General features: G+C 36.9%; 1 protein-coding gene across 1 annotated transcript in view; it reads left to right on the top strand.

Annotated features, from left to right (window-relative positions):
- LGR5 (leucine rich repeat containing G protein-coupled receptor 5) overlaps positions 1 to 25,305 on the top strand; it is a 92,542-nt gene that overhangs the window by 11,037 nt on the left and 56,200 nt on the right. The window contains exon 2 of the mRNA XM_026061762.1: positions 24,481 to 24,552. Coding sequence (XP_025917547.1) covers positions 24,481 to 24,552 — 72 coding nt within the window. The remainder of the gene's footprint in view (positions 1 to 24,480; positions 24,553 to 25,305) is intronic.

The following is a 25,305-nucleotide window of genomic DNA, read 5'->3' as shown; positions in this document are numbered from 1 at the left end:
AAACTTACATTTATTACCAAGTTTAGATGTTAATCTAAATGTTCCTCTGTGCCAGCAAGTCCATCACAATGAAATGCCTTGCACCAGTGCTGTCCCATGTGACCCTTTAGAAGAAGGCTGTCTGAAAAAGCAGCTAGTATATTTGTACACTGTTTAACTCTCTGAGCATCTCCTGGCTTATTAGACAAACAAAAGTCTTCAAGCAGTGTAACAGGCAAACTTGTGAATCAGTCCACTTGGTGCAGTTAGAACAGGCGTGTTGCTACGGCAGTGACCTTGCGGGCACTTTGGGAACGCATGCTTCAAGCCCATGTAAGCTGAGCTGAAAGAAACACCCCAGGGCTACACCAGGTAGGCAGGATGACACAGAACAAAGTTCTGCTCTATTCACCTTGGCACCATTATTGATAAAGATGAAATGTGAGGTACTTAGTACTTAGAGTATGAGAAAGAGGCTTTGAAGTTGCATACTACTAAGATGATTCTGCAGCGTTGTTTCAGAGCATATGATTCTTAAATAAATATTTTAACTATGTTATATGTTATATGTATGCTTTTCACTTCAAGTTAAAAAAGACACAAAGTTTTTGAATAGCTTGTCACATGTCAGGGAAGTATAATAAAATAATTTAACTGTACACAGAGATTGATCTCAGCCCACAAAGATGTGTGTGTGGAGAATGAAACCCCCAAAACATTCAGATATCTAATTCAGTCTTTTCTTCTAGGTCATCATCTATCAGAATAGATAATATAGCTCATGTGAAATCAGGATTTTTATTTCCTGTTAATAATCTTTTGATTTGTTTCATTTTCATAATAATCTTTCTGACCAGGTTGCTGGCATGAGACCATAAACTAATTTAAAAATTACTGTAGAGCACTCCAAGCACAGAGATGCACAAAGTTGCATTAACATAATATTCTAGATACTGAATATTGATGGATAAAAATTCTGACTAGACAAATGAAAATACAAGTTAGGCTGTAGAGTAACATCTTAAAACACGTGACAGGGAATGAACCTGCAATTTTTTCAAAAAGGGTAATGAAATAATGCTTAGGTTTCCCATTGTAAGAAATTAGTTTGAGATATCACCATATAAGTATATAGGTGAGGCTGAGTGATATCCTAAAATGAATAAAAGATTGTTTTTATCAATTCCGTACCTCATGGTACTCGTTCAGTATTTAACAAGGTGCACTTTGAAAGATATTAAGAGCAATTTTCTAAGGGATATTGGAGTAGATTTTATTCTGCTTCTAAAATCTGGGCCTGGAAGAGGCAGGTAGAGGCATGTTGCCATTTTAAAATATTTTCCATTTTAGGCTACTTAGGACAGCAACATAGCTCACAAGGAAATCAGAAAAACCCTAAGGCTGCTTTTTAGAAAAGCAGTCCTGGGAACTGCTCCACTATTCAGAATTGTCAGGCAGAGAATATAAGCATCTTCCATCAGTTTCTGAGGATATTGTCCTTATGCCGTGGTCTCTCTGGTCCTGAGAGAGATGGTTACTTATAGACAAGTGAGCCACGTTTGTGTTGATCCTCAGCTGGGAGAAATCACTGAAGCACTGTTCCCTAGTTCTGTTAAAAATGATTGAGATCTGACAGAACTATTAATTTCTTCATATGCTGTAGTTGAAGTCATTGGCTTTTCTTGGATCTTAATAGACATATCTTATTCTTGAATTTTAACACGCAGGAGATCTGAGTAGATAACTATAAGCTTTGCTAGTTCTAAATTAAGGTCTCTGGTAAAATGATTGGATTTATTATACATATTATCTGTGTTCCAGGGACAAAAACAAATGCAGACTAACGCAAATGCTAGCATCTGCTGCTAATAAGTTCAGCTGATTCAGTGCAGATGCTCCATACAGAAACTCATTAACTCTTATGCTCAGTACAAAGTGTAAAATATGTTAAGATATAGAAATTAATGTAATTTTTCTCAGTATCTGAATCTTTCATTATGTCAAGGTAGAAAGGCTTTTGAAGTTCTATTACGGATTACACTCTTCCTCAGATACAAAGGTACCTTATATTCACGGGAGTTAGGCATTACCTACTTTTGAATACAGGTGCAGATCTAACTGGTTTGTATTTGAAGGAAAGATAGATCATGGTGTGACTGGTGTAACACCAGGCAATCCAAATATGGGGATTATTACCTCCATATTATCTACCCAATGCCTGGTCCCTCCCTAGTAAGCCTGTGTTTGCTATCTGCATCTTTAAGTGTCCATGCAGCTTTTATGACCTCTGTCCTTACCATCTTTAAGCCATTAACATAGGAAAGAGATGCCTCACACCAGAAACTAAAAGCTTTTTCAGGCTTCAGTACTTACTCTTCCAGATATAGGAAGAGATTTTTCATAAGATTTTTCTAGAAAAATACAGTAATCCAAAATCAGTGGAGTTGCAGAGGTGTGACTGAGAGCCAGTTTTGGTCTTTGTTATAGTTACTGTGCCTGAAAGGACAACAGAATGCAGATGGAGGGGACATGTTGGGTTTGATCCATGGATTATGTTGGAAAGTAGGGCATGAAATGTAATAACATTGATGATCTAGTGAAAAAGATCAGAAGAGAGCAGGGCAAGCTTGATTTATATGCTTTATTTTCTGATCTGTTTTAATTACCCACAATCTCTTCTGGTCCTATCAGCACAGAATCTCCTCGCAGAAAAGCATAAGAGACCAAAATGGTCTTTTCTCCAAGCCATGAAAGGTATCAAACTTAGGACTTGCTAGGTCTACAAGCAAAAACAATTTAGAAGCAAAAGTGCTCCACCACAGGTGTGCTTCCAAGGTGTGTGCACAGTGTGCACAGCACAGTGTGTGCTGACTCCCTGCACTCCTGGCTCAAGCACAATTGCTGATTTCAATTAGCAGGGCAGGACACGGGGAAGGGAACTTGCTTTCTGCAGCTGAATTCCTTGAGTAGGAACAGCTTGTCTTTGCTATCTGAGCTTCTAAATCTGCAGAATTAGAAGAAAATGGTGCTCAGAACTTTCTGGAACATTGCAGTTGGAAACTCAGAAGAAATGTGGTTCTGTATTAAGAATCCCTCAGCAACAGAGACACTTGAAGATGTTCCTTTTGGCTTTTCCTCTCTTGAGCTAGTCATTCTCGCCCTCCTTCTCTGGGCTTCTTCTCCTTCAGCTGTGCTGTGTTTGTTGGGCTATGCTCCCAAGCAGATCTGTGAAAGAATCCAATTTAAAAAGAAACACATTTCTGGTCTTTAAAAAATACATATCTCTTTTCACTGATCTGTTTAGAATGTAGCCACAAAAATGGCTGAGGCAGCACAGCTGAAGGGACAGGGGCAACTGATGAGGGTACAGTGAGCAGCTGAAGGGGATGGAAATTTCTTCAAGTACTCTTCTACCCCTGCAGTTTGCAATGCAGAAATGAACTTACAGAGAACCTACCGTAAGGGTGGGATTTTCTCATTTTTTAGTTGTGTTCATGTGCTCATTAGCAAAAGTCTTTTGCTTTGATTAGTAGGGTATAGTTGAATAAACATAGCATTGTGAAAATTTCATTGTAGCTGCTTATAATAGGTACAATGTAAATTCTCCATAATACTCCAGCTGAGTCTAGAATTCAGCAAAACTTACAGAACAATGTTTAAAATATTCAGAGAACTGGGATTTGTTTTCAGTGGTTCAAATTTTAGTAAACTGAGAGAAAAATTTTCACCCAAACCTATTAAAACAATCACACAGAGCAGTTCTTCTTGATGTGGTGGATCAAATAAATTTGAAGTTTATACACCAGATAATTTCTGAATTATGACTGTGTTTAAAAAAAAATCTTTTCCAAAACTGGAAAAAATCCCCCTCTACCCAAATCGATGTACTTCAGGTAAAACATTCTGTCTGCTTAATGGCAAACTTCACTCAAGATGCATATATTTTGCTGCAGACCACACAAGAACATGTTTAAGAAAGTGAAAGAAGACTCATCAAATATGGGCTTACAGTTGAAAATGTCACATTACTCTGAAATAGCTATGAAATATAGAATCTGGAGCAGAAAGTCAACAAATCATTAGCTGCAAGACTAGCGATTGTTACCCTATGAAGAGCGATACAGCTTGTGTATATGCTTGACATCTTTTTACAAGCACAGTTTCATTTCTTTTGACACTGCAGCAGTGTTATAGTACAATAACAGAAATAAGCCTTATAAAAAGTGATTGCAGCAGCCAATTTCAAATATATTCGCTGTTTTTACTTTATTCCATATGCAGAAAAGGAATAATCTCTATCATCACCCAGCTGCTATTGCTTGTTTTGCCTTTTGTATGCATCCCCAACTAATGCTTAAGTCAAAGGAAATATCTGCAGCATCTGTGATTGAAGTTTTCTGTTGCAGTTAAAGAAGTAAAACTGAGATAAAAATATGGGGGTCACCTTTAATATGTTATCATCTCATACATCACTTTACAAAAAAAATGAATAAGGCAGACATGTTTGTGTTTTTAAAAACTTAAACTTGTCTGTAATTTTATGTTTCACTTTTCTAAAATTCAAGAATGTAAAGAAATGATACACTTGGGACATTGAAGAAAACATGTCTCTATAATAATGGATCACCTCACTGTGTTTGTGTCTGCTACAGCAACCAGAGACTGTACTTTACATGAGATGTACCATATGACAACATTGGTCAGAACTTTAGTTACAAAGATCTGTATTTTAGCATTCTCAAGACGGTTCTGTGTTTCTTAATTACCAAATAACAACTTGACCCATTATGTTTTATAATCACATTCTCTATATAACATGATAAAGAACTATTTTCAAAGTATTACAAGGTGAGTAGAGCTGTATTTTGAAAACTTGCTGCTACATAGTGTTTAAGGCAAGGAACTTGTTATATACACTTCTGTAGTAAGTGTTTCTTGAAACTGACTTTATTTGTTTTACAGTTTAGAAAACTCTGCAGGTAGCCTTAAGAGCCTGTTCAATTCACTATCATTAAATCAACAAGCAGAGCTTCTTTCTGCCTTTCTCTGGCAGGATTAATGGATTTTGGCATGATTTGTGCATCTAACAGTGTAAGCTCTTGCTGGGTAAGCTAGCAAGCTTGACTAATTCTCAGTGGTGCTACTTCATAAACCTATTTTAAGGTTTTAACTTTGACTGAAGAGTAAAGGTAATGACTTCATGCTGTTACCTTTGAATATATGATACTCTAATATGATTATGGTTAATGAGGATAAATAAAATATTGATTATATTGTGTAGTTTATGTACGTAATTGAGTATCTAATGGATGTGGTTTATGGGATGTTTACAACATCCAGTAAACTCCTATTTTTGATTATTTAAAATGAGATTCCACAAAATAGATTGATGTGTTAATATTAAAACTCCTGCATCTATATAAATGCTTGAAATATTAAATGATACAGAAAATTAATAAATGGTATAATAGGAGTATATAATTTGTATTTCAAAACACCTTATATGCAAATCAAAAAAGTGAACAATAATTATTTCATTTAAAGCTGGCTTGCTCAGGAAAGCTGTTTTCACCTGTAAAGCATTCCAGTTGCTATTGGGTTTTTCACCTTTTCAGACAACCCTAGAATCATTTTTCAGAAAAGCCTAAAGAAAGGAGAAAAGAGAGGAAAAAATATTTTCAGCCTGTCTGACAAGACTACATAAAAAGCTCATGATCAAAGGGTCTTAAATACACGTTACTGGTGTGACAAACAACATTTTTGTCCCTTTATTAGATTTATTTTTCTTCTGAAAACTGCAGTGGCCAGTGTATAGTTTGTGAAAGAAAGCTGGCAGGGTTGTATTCTTTGATTCCTAATTAACACCTTCAGTCTCAAAAGAGAACTAACAGAAATGCCATAAAATGTTGCAGCTGCATTGTTATTCCGCTTGGTTGGTTTGTTAAAAGTCGGCTGGGCATTGGCAGCTGCAATAAAGGAAAAGCTCAATGGATGTTTTGTATTGTGCCCACTGAAGTGAAAGAAGGCAACCATTTTTTTTCAAATGGGCAGCTGCATAGTGATGTTTAAATGGAGCTAAATGTGAGATTTACTGTTAATTTATAGTAATTGGTTATAAATAAAGTAGCAGTATAGCTTAGCTTTCATCTGTTAAAGCCATAGAACACAAATTGTAGGGAAATGAGTTATGAAGGGTAAAAAATGAATAGTAAAATACTGTAGCGATAGAAAATGTTGCTTGAAGAAGTTACTTAAAAGGAGCTGTATTCAGTTTTTATAATGCAGCAGCTACCTTGGTAGCAACTAGCTGAGCAGTTCTTCAGATCATGCTTTGAGAAGTAAAGGTACACATTGTTTTGTCTCACTATAGTGAAAATGAAAATTTTAATGCTGGGATCAAAACCAAATGCAATTCTGCCTGGAGAGCAGAGAGTTGTATTTTGGGTAGTAGAATAATGGAGGCATTTAACTCTGGTCAGATAAATCGCACTCACATTCAAAAAATGCAATTAGGGAAATATGTAAATCTAGATGTTTCATCAAATGCTAGCTAAGGGGTTACCAGTTCTTTCCTTGCACAATGACTGAACTAAAGAACTTTAGTGTCTGTGTAAGAACCATTGTCCCAGCCCCAGACCCTGTTGGAAACAGAGTCCAGACTGGCCGTGGGAAATACCTACATATTTGACACAGGCCTGTTTCTGAGAGAAAAGGGGGTGGAATAGAAAGTATGGAGATTTTACTGTTGCATTCTAATCAGCCATGATCTGCCTAATTTGCTTTGATCAAGAAGATAAACTAATTTTTCTATAGGCTGGATAAAAGTAATTAGCAATCCAATGCTTTCATGTTTTTGAAAGGGGTAAAGAAAAGAAGAGCAGAAATTTGTAATGGTGGGAGCAAAGTACATCTTTTCGGCTCATCTGAAAGCATTGTTAGTTGAAAATAGGATGGTGCCATGGGAGAGAGGCCCTGACTAAGGTGATTTTAGGGGCTGGGATGTCATTGTACACCATGATCTATAATTCTATGCAGCTAAAAGTTTCTGAAGAGTAATTTAACATGAGTTTTAGTGTATTTAGGTTCTGTTCACTTTTACAGAAAAGGCAAATCCCGTGTAAAAAACACATCTGCTGTTCACCGAGGATGCTATGTTTGATCTCCTAAGACATTTTGGTGTCTTTCTCCACAATTGCATTAGAATAATTCACTGGTTAATTGAAGTCTGGATCTATTGCTACCATAAACCAAGAAGACAAGGGTTTCTAAGTCCAGATAGCCAAAACATTGCTGGATATCCCTATCTCCTGGTTCAGTTATGTAACAGCTGTATAGTCCTATGGGCCTGAACTGAGACAGTTACTCTAACATTTGCACTATGGTATATCTGAGTTTTTTGGGAGCTCTTCTCGTTGGCTTCAGCCATTCTTCCATTTAAGTCAAGATGCCTTAGAAGAGAGCTTTAAGAGATTAAGTTACGCTATAAAATGATTAATATGTAGACATGATGAAATGCCAGGACACAGTCCTGCAGTCTTCACCCAGACAAACAGTTCTCATTCAAATAATCTTACTGAAGTCCATGGGTTGCAAGATACCTCATTTTTAATCCTTGCCTTTAAGATGAAGTTTTTTTTTTCTGTACTATTAACCGTCCTAACTGTTACTTGTTGGCTTTCAAAGAATGTGTTCCTGTAATTTTTGATATTTAATTGCCACTAACCAATGATCTGGTGCACTGTCACTAGTAACACGCTTATTATCATAAGCAAACAGATCTCTAAATTATCCATCACACATGACTTAGAAGAAATTACTGTCCTGCTCTGTTCAGCTTTTAAACATCACTTTCACAAATTTGGCTTACAAGGGTATAGAAGATATTTCAGGTGAGCGCACTGTGGGTCTAAAACACTTGTACATACTTTTGTGCTATCCAGTAATAATGCGGAAAATAATGATGTAATCTTAGGCTGTTCTAAATGAAGATTAAGAAGTATGTCTTCCCCCAGGTTCTCCCACCTTTTGTATGAATTTAGAAGTTTAGCAAGCAGCTACAGCCAGCCTGCTGAATAATCTCATCCATCTACCTTGTTATAATTTGAAAGTTATATTTAAAAAGTCAGATAATGATAAGGACTCCAGTTACCATTTGTGTTATGGTTGTATTACAGTCTATACCCATAATCAGGATTGTGGATTCACTATGTCAGGAACAGTTAAAATACAAAGGTAGGCTCTATAAAAGCTTTCCTAGGGAAAAAAAAAAACAGCTATTTATGATGAATGGGAAAACCACTTTATGGTGTGGATAGAGAAATAGGGCATATGTTCTATCTCAAAGACACTCCTATTAAAAAAAATAATATCCTTAAAAGACCACATTTGGAAAATTAATTTCCCCTGCCAGCAAGATGCATTGAATAGAATTTGGAAGAAAAAAAAAATAGTATGTTCCAGTATGATATCACTCTTATAAATGAAGTAGATAACAGATTTTTCAGTTGTTTCAGCCTCCTAAAATATGTTGGGGTTGTGAACATCTGCAGTATTTATATTCCAACCCATGTGATGTCAGCTGCAAAAGTGATGTTAGTCTGAATGTGAGAACATGGTCATGAAAATAAAAGCTGATGGAAGAGCTATAAAGAAAAGTAGCATTCACTGAAGTACCACTGAGAGTTGTGGTTAGCCTGGGAGTATTTATTGTTTATGCTAAAGGAGGCAGCACCACCTGATAGGTAGAGCACTGATCTGAGATTTAGGAGACCTGTACTCTCTTCCCAGTTTCACTATTAGTGCCACAGCTAAATCAGTTCATCTCCCATGCCTCAGGCTCCTCAACTCCTAAATTATAGTTAACGCTTTCTTTAGAGAGTTCCTTGAAAAGTAATGAATAAACGAACATTACTGTACAAAAACACAGGAAGGAAAAGCCAGCAAGCACATAATTACTTTAGGCTAGAAAAGATATTCCTGCCTGGAAAATTCACAGAAGCATCCCCCACGCATACACACACGATTCCTGTGTATGGGTGGGCAGAAGTTGCTCCTCTGGTACTGCTAGGAGAAGAGACAGCAGTTCTACCACAGACTTTTAAAAGACACTATATTTTTCTATAGGATGTGAGCTAGAGTGCAGATTCCTACAGCTGTTTATTCACAAAATTGAGGAGCGACAGGAGATTGCTGTTGTCTCCCTTTCAGAACTGCACAGAAACTAGTTTTCTAAATCCATAGGGTTTTTCAAAAACAAAACCATGACGATATCAGAGGATATGCAACTCCTACAGGAGGAAATCACTGATTGTAATTATGAAAGCTGTCCTTCTTCTGTAGCATTCTCTTCATTACAAGGTAAAGGATTTTTAAAATAATATTCTCATTGCAATCTGGAAATCCATGACTCTCATAACGGAGCAGAAAAAGAGCCTTAAAAGGAATACTTCACAATTCTGTGATGTTAGTCAAGTTTCTAGTCCCAAAGGATTTGACATACTTTTGAAGTCACATCTATGTAGTATTTTTTAGGAAGATGTGTGTGAGCTCTCCCCATGTCCTGAGCCATCTGGAAACCATCAACTAAGCACTGAGCCTGAACAACTAATCTTACCAAAAAGGATGTTTCTTATCTAGAGACACCTATGAATCTGCACGGGAGAGAAACCTGCTCCATCTCATTGGACCTAGAAGAATCCAACTACAAGATAGAAACTCACATGAAACAAGGCTCCCAAAGCTCTCCTTTTCATAAAACATATCCTGAGTTTCAGAGAAAAGGGATTTCAAAACGCTCTTAAGTGACATTACAGCCTAGCTTGCATTCACTTTTGATGGAGTTTTAATATTTTTTATTAAACTATCCATAATAAGTATTTTGTATTTCTAGGAAGACCTTTATATTTTTATAAAACAAAGCCCAACAACCAAGTCATAAGTCTTAACATATATACTGACAAAACTAAAGATAACTTCTCACTTTCCTGTATAAAGGAAACTTGATTCTTTCACTGAAGGAAAAGCTTGAGTAAACAACCAGGCATTACAGTATGCTGCAGATGTCATAAAACTGAAGTTGTGCTGGAGCAGAGAGGGAATTCTTTGTCGAAGTGCTTATACCAGCACTCATATGACTATTGTGCAAACGTTTTGTCTTGTAATTCAATTGTTCCTGAAATCAGCTGAACTGGTATTCAGCTCCAGATTCAGGTGCTTGTCTAAAATGCAGATGTATAGTGGGAGCAAAGTGTCTTGTTCTCCCTACAGTCAGTAGAGAGCTGATCACTGGAGAGCAGTTGACCAAAGAAAGTCATTTATCTAAAGATGAGATAAATCTTTCTAGATTTAACTGACTACATTAGCCACTCGGATGCCTGTTTCACATATGGATAGTTGACTTAGGAGTGTTAGGAGCTGAATCACAGCCTCAGAGCTCAAGACAATTCCTTAAGCATAGATACCTAGTTCACTTGAGATACTATAAGGCATCAAAATAGCTCAGAACCTTGGCGTTGGTACTCCTTATCTCATAGGATGGCAGCCTGAAGATGTGTTTTAGTTTGTCTGTAATGAAGAATACATTGAGGAAAGAGAGAAGATTGTGGTTCCTTGAATAAAACTATTGCAAATCCTTTAGATTTTCTCTGGACGATATTTGGTGTGGACTCGGTATGTCAGAAATACCAAGTTTAAATACCAAAAAATGAGAAGGGAGAGAACACAAATATTAACAGGATGTAATATCAGCCCAAATAAAAGTGTGTGTGTGCGTGCGCGCATGCACATGTGTATCTAAGGGGCAAAGGCTGAGAGGTTTTAAAGTTTGTCCGTTTAGTTTGTTCAGCGAAAACTAAATTAATATAGTATAGCCCTGACATATGAACATGAGGCAGTACGTAACATGTTATAAATTATTAAGCCTTGTAAATGTACAAAGTTTTTATAAAACACCATAAAGTAAAAATGGTAAATGACGATTATTATGAAGTTCTTGTCTTTACTTTTAATAGAAAATGAACAAGGAGTCTACTGGCATCAGATTAAGGGAAAATTTGGACTGTTTCATTAGGTGAAGCAATCAGGTTGTACTTTAATCAGTTCCATTGCTGAATTAGAAGAAACATACCTTCCACTCTTAAAATAGTAACATAATTGTAAAGTTGTCAGTCTGGGCTTCCTATTTGAACTGATTACACTTGATAAAAATAACAAGCCATGACAAATAGAGGGGCTAGGTTTCAGTAATTCACTAAAGAATGTCTCTACCAAGCCTTTGTGGCAAAATGTCTTGTTTGCAGGACAAATGCACAGTTGAAATAACAACCCATGAATACCACTGGTGAAATGGCTATGTACACAAGGTGAATGCTAAAGTTTTCCCTTCTGAATGGACCTTTTAATCTAGGCATTATCTAGGCTCTGAAAAAAGTCTTCAGTGGCCTTAGGTTCAGATTAATGGGAAAAGCTGAGACTCAGAGTTGGGCTATTTGCAGAAACAGTTTTAAAGATTTACTGATGGTTGACAAATGCCATTTAAGCTTTCAAAGCCATCAATATGCTATTGAAAGGGATTTAGAGGGAAATCCTCCCACTATAGAAGACTAGACTTTGAAGGATCTCAGTGGAAGCCCTTGGTCTCCCCACCCCTTCAAATCTTTCACCGGCTTCCTCCAGCATATAGAGCCCTGAAACGCGTGGCTATGGGAAAGGGGGGGGAAGGCCCCTTTCAAAAACATTTGTATATAACTGAATGTGCCAATCTGCTTTTGTTCAGCCATAAGAACTGAATAGAACTGTTTCCAGAAAAGGTCTCTTGTGCTCATGGTCAGCTTTTCAATAGGCTTTCTGCTAATAGATTTTTAATATGGGAGCTGGAAATCGTGAAATACACATTTGAAAATTTTACTGAACTTGAAAAATTACCCAGAAAATACTCTCTGCCCTATAGCATTTGTTAGCAATGCTGCCATTTCCTTCTTTAACATTGGCTTTTAAAGAAAAGTAGCTTCATACATAATACATGTGACAAGACAAATCACCTGAGCTTTGAGTTTAATTATTTAAAATAATGCTCTGTCTTTTTTCCACAGACATTTTAAGACTTGTGTCTATGCCTTTTCTTTTTTCTTTGGTTATTTAAAGTCTCATTTTCAAACCACATGCCTCTATTAAAAAAAGTTAGGAAACTTAAGTTAGGCTAAGAAAAATAGATTTTGGACTTAACATCCCATCATGCTTTTGTTAAAGGGGCTTTAATTTAGGGTCAGGATGACAGAAAGCCCCCTTTTTGTCCTGTGTTCTGCTAAATCTGTAGGAATTAAGAAGAAAATTCTTAATAGCTTAATAGAACTACACAAATGAAAAAGTAGCAGAACCCTCCAGACAGCTCTGGAGAAAGAATCCCTCTGAAATTTGGGGTTGATCATGCCAACAAGAATATACTGGGGTTTTATTCAGGAAATTTCTGCAGAGTTTGTATTTTTCAATCAAAACTAATCCCCACAAAAAAGCACCTTTGTGGTGCTTTTAATAGCAGCAATATTAATGCATGTTGAGCTATGCAGTGCCATCCTCTTCAATCTGATGCAAATATGTGAAAAAAGTCAAGATCCAAATTCTGAGTTGAATGCCAAGATCATAACTGAGAGGGGACTCCTTCACCCATCTCAACCTCACACTGCTACACATGCGGGACGGGAGAACGAAGCCAGCCTGTGGGCTGAGATAGTCTCTTATACACTATGCGGGTGGTGTGAAATGCAACAGGACTCAGCTTCCCACTAATTCCAAACCCATCATGAAAGGCGGACGAGGCAGACTGGGTTCTGTAGAGTGTGGAAAATAGGATAACACCTCTGTGAAAGAAATGTTTATGCTTAGTGACTGCCTTGACTTTACTTCTGTCCTGTATTTCTTTTCTGCCTGCACCATTTGCAAGCTAGCATCAATTTTGTCACCATTTGGAGGAGCAGAGCAGCAGCAGTATGTGGCAGGTGCTGTCTATGCAGTCTTGTGCAAGATGGGACCACTGGGTCATCAGCAATGGCTGTCATGGAGGAGGTAGGCATCGTTGTATTCGTTTGTGCTACTTGTCCATCATCAGACAAATTAGGCCCTGAAGAGATCTCCCAGAGTGTCGCAGAGTCTAAACTTTATTTCCAAACTGTTGATTCATCTTCATCCAGAACAAACCACCACGATGCAGTTTATTCTGAGTAATCCTTCCCTTTTCCTGACAGAGCTGACTAGAAAGTGAAACCTAATATGAAGCAAAGATTGAACAAAGGCTATGGAAAAGAGAGGGGTAAGAAAAGGGAAAAACAAATAGAACTGGCATACCTCTTTGGTAGCAGAACACCAGGAATTAAGAGATAAGTATCCAAATAATTGGAGCAAGCATGACAACCAAAGGGAAAAGAAAATAAAGGCTCTAACAGTGAACAATGTGGAAGTAAAAGAAACTGAAGTAAATTGCTTCCTAACATTTTTGAACCTTCTCACTTGAAAAAAAGGTATAATGATGATTTTGTGAGCAGAAAATATCACACCTTCCTCTCCTTTGTGATCCAAACCAATGGCATTTCTTCTTTTAACTCACCAGATTTTAGAAATAATAAAATGAAAGGGCTGGAAAAATATGTAGAAATATTCCCAGTGAACCCAACTTCACATTCACTACTCCAAGTGAAGTGGTTTGCTGTTGCACAAATTCCACAACTGTGAAATACTGCCTTTTGGGTAGACAGAGCCTGACTGTAGATGCTCAGAGGGGTGGGATGATGTCCTGCTTACATGGGAGTCGCTGAGTTTTGCTACCAACATCAGTGGAGCCAGGTGTTTACCCCCAGGCACTGTTCCTAGTGCTGACATTGACTTGCTGTGTTATAAGCTGTAAGACATGTAAATAATAGGAAGGCTGATTCCTTCCAGCATTTTTACGGCATTTGGAATAACTGAAGAAAAGAAGAGACATATTGGAAAGTTCATTTCATGTGCAAAAAAAGCAGACCAGACAGGTGCAGTATAGAGAGCACACTTATTTGACATATGCATGCAGGTGCAATAGACTTGGCAGCAAAAGTTTACACTTGTTAAACATTTGTTTTAGCTACTGATGTTTTGTAATATTGCTGTATATTATCTCCAGGAAGACCTAATACTGATATTTGAAACCTGAAGCTAAGACATAGCAGTAGATTTGACTGAACGGTACCAGCTGATTACCTGTCCTGAAGAGATTTTCTGCTGATCATCGTAATAATCACAAGAAGTGGTGAGTCACTGGCCCCAGAATGAGGGTGCCAAAGAGTGGATTATGTAAATACTGTGAATAAAAGGAAGTAAACAGGGATCATTTATTCTGAATCAGAGTCTACTACCTCCACTCAGTATTAGTGTATTTTCTGAACAGCCCTGTTGATCTCAGTAGAAATTGTCTTATACAGCTCTGATTCCAGTAATTTAAGTTATTGGAAAGGGAAATAATTTATCTGAAGAGAAGGCATGTTTGTGCTAGAAGGAGCATATGCTCTTTCCCTGAAGACTGTGATGGTATAACCCCATGAAAAATATATGCCAACCCTATCCAACACAGACAAGGCCTGGAGATTTGTTCCTGATACAGCAAATTAGCCCAGACTGAACCCTGGTCCTAGAGCTGGATTGTCTACAGCTACCTTGGATATTTAAATACTATGCCTATCTGAAGGGTAGCTACTCTCTGTTCAGTTACAAGCAAGCAAAATGAGTGTAGACCAGGTATACATTATGTCAGCATAAGATTAAGGATCTGATTTTTAGGTATATTCCAACTATTTTATACCCTTCAATGTGAAGGTATCTCATGATGAAAGTGAATTTTGAACACTTCAGCAAAAAACTTTTACCTGACAGAGAAATGTAGAGCTACAGTGTATTTATCTTTGTGAGTATCAAAATATAAATAGCTCCTGATGCTTCTTATTGCAGCAAATTTGGTGTTGAATCTGTCAGTGAAAAATCTGACAGCTCTGTCATTCCTCTGAGCTCTGTAGGAGGTGTTATAAGAGGCTGTCAGCCAGCCAGAAGCTGGCAGATCTGGAGGCCCTATCGTATTTCAGCGAACAAGCTCCCTCACACACAAAGTGAAAATGTGCATATAAAAACAATTCCACAACTTTGTATATCTGAAGATGACTTAGAATATTTGTATCCTACTTCTAGGATCACTCTGCATTACTATAAGCTAGTGCTGCCAGTGAAACAAAATAGTTTATTTTCAGTTCTGTTCAGTTTCAAAACAGTTCTGCTTCACCTCCTTTATTCGTTACTCCTCTACACTTTTCCTTGTGGTGGCACAAACAACAGTGCAGTGAACCAGCTCAGGGAACTGATCTGGATTAAATTTTTTTTTTTTTCTTGCTGGATTGGTTTAAACCCAGATCAGTTGCCCACTCTGGTTCAGCAGCATCCTAAAAAAGGTTGCTATACCACAAAGGAATGGGCAGTGTTGCGGTGGCGGGAGATCAAGACTAATTCTTTTGGCTGCAGAGTTGGCTGAAACTGAGTATTCTGGCTCAGTTTGATTGTTCATGCAATAAAGAGAAAAGTCTGTAAAGAATTATTTCAGCTAAGCAACAACACAAAGATGGTCAAATGAATAAATCTGAGTATAACTCTTGTATTTGTAATGTAGTGTCATTTTCTCTGCTGAAACTCTCACATTATTCTTCAATGAAACAAAATACAACTGAACTATAATAAAAGCAGAAGTGACAGGGCTGTGTAAAAACCAATCTTACAGCACCAATGCATAGGAAAATGGGAATATATGAAATAGCAATAGTGAAGAAGCTAACCAGAATTTTACTGAAAACTCCTCTGAGATAAAAAGATTAGTTAGGATCAAAGAGGTGAACTCTTGGCTCTGCTGAATGGAGTTTTTGCCGTTTCCTTTAAGAGGCCAGAATTTCACCCAGTCTAGGGTATGCCTATACATTACAGTGAACCACTGTAGGAATACCAAGTTTATATATAAAACAGCTGCAACATTACATCACACCCAGCAACACTGAGCAGAGATCCTGAATTGTGAAATTAGAATAGTCATAGAGCAGCATCCTGCAGTACCTGGGATAATTAGCTGTGCTGAGGGCACCTGACATGATAATGTAGCTTCCATCTTTGGACCTAGTTCACTCATCCGTACCTTGGGGATCTCTGTGCTGTGCAACGTAGCGTTTATATTTCCTGCTCTAAATGCAGGTGTATTGCGCAGAGCTTCCAGATTTTCCGACTTACATCATCAGTGTTCAAATGTCTTTGTAGTACATGCTGTCAAAACTTTGCTTTTTAGTTCTTCAGATTTGTGCTGTGAAATAGGGTTGAGGCAAATCAAGGCAAACAGAATAAATTATTTATAGTATATCTTGTTATGAATGAAATCAGCTAATCCCATCTTCATTTCAACCCTCTGAAGCTTCAGTGAAGTAATATTGGAGATTTTGATGAAAATGAGTATTTAAAGTGGCTTGTATTTTAAAAAATCCATGTTGTGCATAACTTCCAGTTGGATATTGAGCCCAATTAGCTGTGTGGCCCACAATACTCAGTTTAGGAAACTTGTCCTTTACAGCTTTAGACCTGTATTTTGAATCCTTGTCTATACTCAGATACATTTTGATTTCTTTTCTGCAGTGGTCAAGGTGTAGTACCCTACAAAGCAAACTGTTCTGTGCTTTGTAGACCCTCTTCTCTCATATGAATAACCACAAGTTAGGAACAGCTTCACTGAATTCAGGGGGATCAAATTATAAACCTGGAGTGAAAAGAAAATTGGACCCCCAGATTCTAAAATGGAGAAATGCACAGATTCATTCAGAAAAAAGCATGTATTTTCCTAAATTTTTGTCATTTTTGTGTTAAAGAGATGTTAAAAATAAGCAAAACCTAGAGTTGCAGAACATATTCTGAAACTAAGAGAGACCAAGGGTTTTTTCTCAGACTTGGTCACTTCTGATATGTATCCTTTCTGAAGTTAACTGTGCTGACCTTTATCAAAAATAAGATAAACAATACTTAATAAACAGGTAATGATAAAAAACAGAACAAACATTCTAGTCTTCTTCATAAATTACAGTAAAAATTGATATTTTTCCTGTTGTATATTGTCTTCAGTATATGAACAAGATAAATAGTGTATGTACTACTTGTGCAGTCTATTTGTATTAGTGCAGCAGAAACAAGTAATCACTGATAAAGTAAAATAATACTAATATAGTCTGTAGGCATGGGAGGAGGAGGTATTCCATTCAGTCCTCTTTTAATGGCTTCTGCTGGCTTCTGTGTAATAAAATATTGCTCTTGTGTTTAAGCTTTAAAATATGTGATTTAAGTACAGTAAATGATTGACATGTTGGAATGTTTTTGTAACTTATCCTAGTAATTATTACTTATCGAAGTGAGTATTCAGTGCCTAGTGAACATCCATGAATCAGCTTTGAAAGCAAATGGATAATTCTATGGAGGGAGCATCACACATTTGATACATAAGAAAAACAGAGAGCCAAAATCTTTGTGCCTAAAATAAAATGTCAAGTCCTTGTCAGATTAATTCAGGACTGTGTGTGTTTGATCTGATCTTTGATCTTTACTTTCTTTTTGACCCTAATTGTTTGCTCTGCCCTGCTCCCTCTGCTGGAGTCTTGGATAAACTGAATGGCAAAATTGTTTCCTGAAAAGACTAATCATGCGCATAGTGTTTGCTTTACAAATGTTCTGTAGTCTAGATTTAAGTAAGTCTTTGATAGCTGTTTATATGACGGAATTGCCCACTATGTTCAAGAATAATGCATGCTGTTTAAAATGACGATTACAGAGTTTCTTCAGTAATACACCAAATTTTGCTGTCTCTGACTTTGGAGGAGCCCACTGATAAGTGCTTTGAAGTGCAGAATTTCGACTAAGCATTTGGTTAGTTTGTGTTGAATTCAGCCACGGCCTATCAACCTAGTTTGCCTGGATCTGTTATGCAGTATTCACCCGATGGGTTATGTGTTGATACACAGCAACAGGCAAGGGGTATAGGCAGAACCTTCCTGACCTTGCTGGATCACCTCTGAGGCTTCCCTAAATTCGAGGCATCAAATCCTCTCCACAGGTATCTATGTACAATTGCAGAGATTAGATCTTCCATAGCCAAACTGCGCTGCAGGAAACCTAGTGCCACTGGTGTGCAGAGGAAAGGGAAGGAATATGTGAGGCAGACTGTGGAAGTGCCAGGCGCTTACTGGCAGAATTTTAGCTCGTAGTGAGGTGCGCAGGCACACATACTCTCTCTGTAGGATTTGTTCTCATGTAACCACACAGCCTCACTTGCTTTCTGTAGGGCATGTTTTAATACGCAGGTAATGGGTCTCTGTGGAAACAATGAACTTCAAAGTCAAGAAACAAAAATTTTCTGTTAAAAATGAGCAACAAGCCCCTCTATTTTAGCTTTGCATCATTCCCATATCAATTTAAAAAAGCATAGAATGGGATCAGTTGCTGATAATTTGCAATTAGAAATACTATTACAAGTGATGCTGAATTTTTAAATATTTATCTTTGGCATTTCACATTATTAATGTGCAGAAGGGCAGAAATATCCGTGCTATTGCTATTTGTTATTTACTGTGAATACCTTCAGAGAGAGAATGCGTCTTACATGTAGTGTCTATTACAGCTTGCTCTCTTTACTATTTCTTCCTGCAAATCTATGACTTCTTTTTCCCCAAAGTTTTTTTTCCACATACAAGACTGCTTTAAAGGTGAATCATTAAGTGGAAGTTCACATCTTAATCACAGGTTTTTTTATGGACTCCTTCAAAGAACCACAAATGCAGTTTGAAGTTAGTTGTGTGAATAAATGCTATAATTTAATTGTAAGGAAATACTTACAGTGCTTATTTATATATATTCATTCTCTGCCCTCTGCTTCTCTGCATGGGTGTATTTTAATATATGGAAATACATCACTATGAATTTTCATATTGATTTTGGAAAATCATGTCATCTAGGACCATTAGAATGAAAATATAGTTTTGTGTAGCTCTTCTGTGAAGCTATTGACAGCTTATTCATCACAGTTCAGAGGACTGCATTGTAAATGCCATGGACAGTCAGTGTGGTCTAATGAACAGGGCACTGGACAAATCATCTTTGGTGTTTGGTTCCTCCTTGGCCTATAATCTGCTGTTTGACAGTGAGCATGTCTCTTCACCATTAGGTGTCTTAGTTTCCCTTCTGTAAAAGGATGGTAATTATTCTTCCATGTATTCTTCCAATGTATTAAGGCCCTTCGATGAAAATGTGCTATAGGAATTTAGTTGTAAAATTAGGATCTACTACTATAGTATTGGCAAGTAAGATCTATCTACTTTAAATAGCCATAGAAGATGAAGTTATGCTTAATTTCCACAGTGAAGCATTTACGTTAATGGACATTGTGCACTTAATAGCTAGCATATTCCTCCATCATACAGTGGAGCTGGTAAAGTACTCTTCTAACAGCAAAGCCAAGAGTTCTGTGTTAAAAGATGGGCTTAGAAAGGAAACAGCTATACTTATTCTAGCCCCTTTTCATTATATTATATTGCTACATAGTGTCCAATTTTGCAGTAAATAGATTAAGGAAAAGGTCTAAGTTAAGGAACTGGTAAGAACTCAGCGTATTGAGTCTGTTGTCCGTACTTTAATGCGAGTGCTTTATCTTTCAAAGACTTCTATAAAAATAATCATTTATACATCCTATTGGGCTAAGAAAGGCCTAGAGGAAACATAATTAACAATTATAATGGTAAAGTCTTGATCATTTTCTAAAAAGCAATCAGGTCACAACTGTAAAAAAATGATAGGCTACAAAATTCATTGCCTCTAATATTAGCCCCATGATGGGTAGAAAAGTTCGTAACATTCAGTATAGTTGAAGTATAGCTTAATAATAAATGAATGGGTTAGTGGAAGCCAATAGAAGCCTTGCATATATCCCAGAACAGATTTTTGTTCTCCTTTAAAAGTCTAAGTACACCATGGAAAACTGATCTTCCAAGATGAATAGTCCCTGAAACATCTCTTCCAATAACAGCTAATAACAGGTTAGTAGCTTGGCCTCCAGACTCCTCTATTATATGTTAAAAAGTAGTTCACTTAACTTGTTTTACTGGCTTTGGGGAATTCATTGTGAACTACTCACTTTTAAGAAGGTAACTGGATATTTTTCAGCATGTGTATGCACGGACAACAAAATTGGGGCGGCAGGGCGGAAACTGTGGTGTTACTTACCTTGCTGGACTCTGTTTTGCAAATGCTCAGGATTTGTCCATATAGTCACCAAGAAGAAGCAGACAGATATGTGTAGATATGGTGCAGTTTGCAGTATTTACTGTTCTTCAAAAAATAATCTGTTATAGAAATGCTTTATGATTTCATCACATGTAGGATTTCTTTCTCAAGTCACTAGAGACACAGAGTATAATGAAGATATCGTTATATTAGCAGCATTGCCAATGCAGTCATTCAAGCAAATCTTTTTATCTTTTGAAAAGATAAAAGTTTAGTTTGCTGGTATGTTGCTTTTACAGTGAGCAGCTGGAACAGGCTGCAGGAATGTTGATGGGACAACAGATGATACATTTGTCTCTTCAAAATCACCTTTCCAGTACAGTACCTAAGTTCATGGTGCATTTCATTTTCATACATGTAGATCTGATACTATGGCTGTTTACATTAGGAACAATTTATAAACTGAGAAGGTATTCTTCCAATGCAGCTCTTACTGACATTAATGGGGTTTGCTTGTGTTTTGATAGTGGGATATAGGGGTGGGTGTGTTATACCAACTTATTAAAGCTTTTCATCATTCTAATAATTGAAAGTTTAATTGCAGTTTTTTATCAAAAGAACTGTAGTTAACACTGTAGTTTGTACGAGTCTACCAAGTTTGACAAGATATGTTTGCAGTTTCAGCTGTTTTGGTTCTGCTGAGTATACAAGCACAGGCACACAAAGAAAACTGGGGAAAGGACCTGGTATAAATCAGAATAGTTCCACTGAGGATAGTTAAGGATCTAGTACCTTGATTTTAATATTTGTTTCAACATCACATTACTCCTGATGTGCAAGCCATCCTTCATCCTCTCCTCTTTTCTAGTAAGAGCAAATTACTGCTTATGACAGGCTAGCACTGAAAGGGGAAATCAGAAAACCTGTTTGATGCACTTTTGAGAAGGAAACTATTGCAGGTGCAGGACACAAGACATCCATCATGGTTATTACTGCTTTTCACAGTAATAATATGTAAGCCTACAGTTCACCAGCTAGCTCTTTCTGGCTATTAGCTGTGCTTGATCCAGCTAATAGCCATAAATCTCATCCTAGAGGCTATGTCTTCTTGGCAATATGGTCCAAAGGCTGGCAAGTTTGCTGAAACCTCCTTTATTTGTCTCTAGAGCACTATGAAGAATTTCTGCTCAGCAGCCCAAACTTTGTGCAGTATTGCTCACGTGAGATCCAGTGACTGACTGTATTGCATTAACTCTGTTTGTCTCACTTCTTTGAACATCACCCCAGAAGTAGCTCTCTTTCATGGAACTTCTCTCGTAAGTAAGTGCTCACCAAGATAAGCAAGAGTTGAAAAATCATATTGCTTTAGTACCAGCAAGTACAGGGATTAGTCTGAATGAGACACAAACTAATCTCAACTTTATAGCATTTATTCTCAGTTCATAGTTCCTTCAGTGAACAAATTTGGATGAAATGCATCCATGGTGATTCCGACCCAAAACAATATTCTGAATCTAAACCTGTAAGTGCAGAAGAACTACTGCTTTTGCCAGTGTAAGCAATGTAAAGTTTCTAGGGAGAAATAATACTCTGTATTAAACCAACTAGAAGCTGAGGTTTTTGATTGTTTTGTCTCAAAGCTTCTCAGTTTTTTCAGCTGTATCAGCTAGCCTAATCAAAAGATATTACCTCTCACTACCGTAGTCTCAATTATATTCTTAATCAAGTATACCTGCAAGAATAACTCACTGCCAACATAAACTGCAATGGCCTGTGCATTAGTTACTAGTGTGGTAAAAACTCATCTGGACAGGTGTTATTGAGCAAATCTGGAGATAATTTGTGTTTATGAGGAAACTATTAAAATAATAAAAAATATGCATAGGTAACAGTAGTCTCATTGCACAAAAATATCTTTGTACTTCATGTAACAAGAAAAGAATAATCTGAAATGAACCTATCTAACAGAATGGAATTATCTAGCTGGTATCTTTAAACCGAGCTAGCAGCTACTGCAGTGTAGTTTGGGAAAGAAGAGAGGTTCTCCTCTCTCATGTGATATGGAGCACATACTTGACCATATGAGTGGAGTCCAAGGGGGAGGATAGGAGACTGGAGTTCACTACTGGTAAATCCACCTCTGAGGTTTAAAGATGTTTTTAACAAAAGCACCTATATTGTTGATTTTCTTATTGCGCATCAAAGCACATAACGAAAGCTACCTTCTCTTCTTCTGATCCTCTTCAGATATTAGAGAGAGGCTGCTCTGTGGATTGCTTATGACAGGTGTTACCAGGTGTGGCTCAGAAGTTGGGAGACATAGGATTCTTTGGTACAAGCAGACAAGAACTGTCTACTATTAATAAAAATTAATATGCCATAACGCTAGGCTTCAGGTTTTCCTGGTCATCCAGAGTACTGATTAATGCTGTTTTTGTAGAATGCCTTAAATATGTGCCTATTTGAAGATGAATTACTCCAATCCTACACCACAGCTGGCTTTTTACATCTAAGATGTCATGTAGTATGCTTACAAAAAAACCGTTAAGACATATATAGAAAATCCCATATTTAAAATGATATTGTTAAAATATCATTTGTATCTTAATATTCAGTAGTATATGATTCACTACATAGGTGAGTTTTTCATTTGCCAAATAAATCCATGTTTTTGTTCTTTTGCCAAAATAAATCCTTTGAGCCTTTATCAGAGTGAAAGGATAATAACCTGCTAACTGTATGAAAGAATTAGGCGATAAAATATTACAGTAAAGAATGAATTTAATAAGTACACAGTTCTCAAATTATGCCTTGATTTTGAAGTGAATGTAGAGAAAGTTTACCCAGCAGTGATTTGATAATTGTTGTAAAGTATTAACACATTTCCTTTATTTCAAAATCTCTACATGAAGTATGTTTTTAAATTACACATTTTAAAATTTCAGCAGAAGATCAAACATCAAAATTAAGAATACTGACTAAAAACATATATTCTGTAATGTGAAACAGACTGTTAGACTGTTAGTAATAGGAACTTGATGGAATAAGAATAGGACATCTACCCACCAAAGTACAGATAACTTACTTGCCTTGAGAGCTCTTAACAATTGGAAGAAATAAAATTATCCAAATACCACCCAAAGTAGCTAGAAAAGAGGAGTACTGCTAAAAATATGTAAGTTTGAATGGTTTTTTTAATTGGCCACATAACATTTGCATATAATATGCAGGTCCGTGATACTTTTATTTTGACAGCATCTATAATACTTTTGATGTAGCTGTATGAGAGTTGTATCTTTCATTCAGAATTTTATTATGCAGTCTGTTTATAGTTTTATTCTTAATGCAAGTCAGTTCTGATGATACTGTGGAGTATGGAGATAATAGTGGAAACCACTGAAAAATCATCTTAAGAGTAAAAAGGTATTATATGGGATTCAGTCTAAAACATAGCTTGAATGAGCTCTAACAGAGGTGATATGGCTGGTTGTTTCCTGTGCCAGGAACTACTGTGGAACCCCACCAGGAAGTGTGCTACAGAACAGGATCACATTACACCCTTGTTTTATGGTTCATTTCACTTATTTAATGCAATTTGAGAAACTGCAAAAAAGAGCACTCTAAAAAGGGGATGTTTATTATTTGAAAATATGTCATTTCTTTGACACAAGTGATTTGGTTTGGAATACCTAATGTAATGCAAGGAAAATCAATAGCACTATGCAGTGGGTTGTACAGCAAAAGCAAATTTTTTGCATATTCATGAAATGTAAAGAATGATGCAGATAGTTCATATCTGTACACTCTTGCTTGTCTGTTTCAGTGAACCAACAGTGTGCTGCAGGGCTAGAATTACAAAAAAAATTGTAGTAGTTTTCATTTACTACTACAAATAAATTTTATACAGTACGACGGTTTATTGAAATTAAGTAGACTGAAAGAATTGTTTAGTGTGCCAGCTGACTTACAGAGCGTGATAAAACATTCCCAAATCTTTGGAAACAAGGAACATGCTACAGCCTGTATTTGGTTTGACAAAGCTATTTTCATACAAAAGAGAAATGTTTAAAGTGCTAACTAGATAATGATTCATCAATTCTGGCAGAGGAGCTAATTTTTGTTAACGTAGTACTTAAAAATGTGTGGAATGAACAGCTGGATTGTGGCATGCCATATTAAGTCTCTGTCTGTTTTCCCCTACAGTGATCTCAGTATGAACAACATCACTAAGCTGCCCTCAAACTCCATGCACAATCTCCGCTTCCTGGAAGAGCTGTAAGTATCACTGTATTCTTGATGGGTATAGTCAGCACTAGGCACATTCCTGTGTTTGTCTCTCATACTTACTGTGGGAACCAGATAAAACAGTGCAGGAAAGCTGTGAGCCTGACACTTTCGGCACATGCGGAAACACTTAGTTGAAAAAAATGATTGCTTGTGATTCTGGAAATGAACTTATAGAGTTACCATGGGGCTACAACTTCTCTAAACAGAGACAGAGCCAAACAAATTAAAAATTTTTAAACAAGGGCTGTTTAAAAGAGCTGGATTGCTTTTTGGAAATAGTTAAGCAGCAGGATATTAAAAGTTTGAATACTGGCTCATGTTTATTAAAATCGCAAGTAAAGCTGTAATCAAAACCAAAACCTGCTGCCTGTTTCTGCCTATGTCAAGGACAATTGAGTCCACATTTCATAATATCAAGGCTTCTCGTCCTAATCACTTTTATTTACTGTTTCCCTACTCTTAAATTTAGCATCTCTGAAGGAAAGTATAAAATGCAGAATCCTACAAAAAGCTTAGTTATGCTATCTAGTACATTCACTGACAGGAAAAACTACGTTGCAAAAACTAGCTAATCAAGCACAACATCAACAGAGAAATGCTAGTTTGAAGTGATGGTGACTAACCAAAAGTGAAAAGTATTGTGTTTTCATGAGACCTGGATTTGGCAGTGACCCTAGTTGTAATGACCTGGGCCTAAAAGAAAATTTAGGTTCCTGAGGAGTGATGGAGACTCTGTAACTG

The sequence above is a fragment of the Apteryx rowi genome, unplaced genomic scaffold, assembly GCF_003343035.1.
Source record: "Apteryx rowi isolate R43461 unplaced genomic scaffold, aptRow1 scaffold_185, whole genome shotgun sequence".
NCBI lineage: Eukaryota > Metazoa > Chordata > Aves > Apterygiformes > Apterygidae > Apteryx > Apteryx rowi.
The sequence above is the reverse complement of the archived record's forward strand: the minus strand, read 5'-3'. Positions and strand labels throughout refer to the sequence as shown.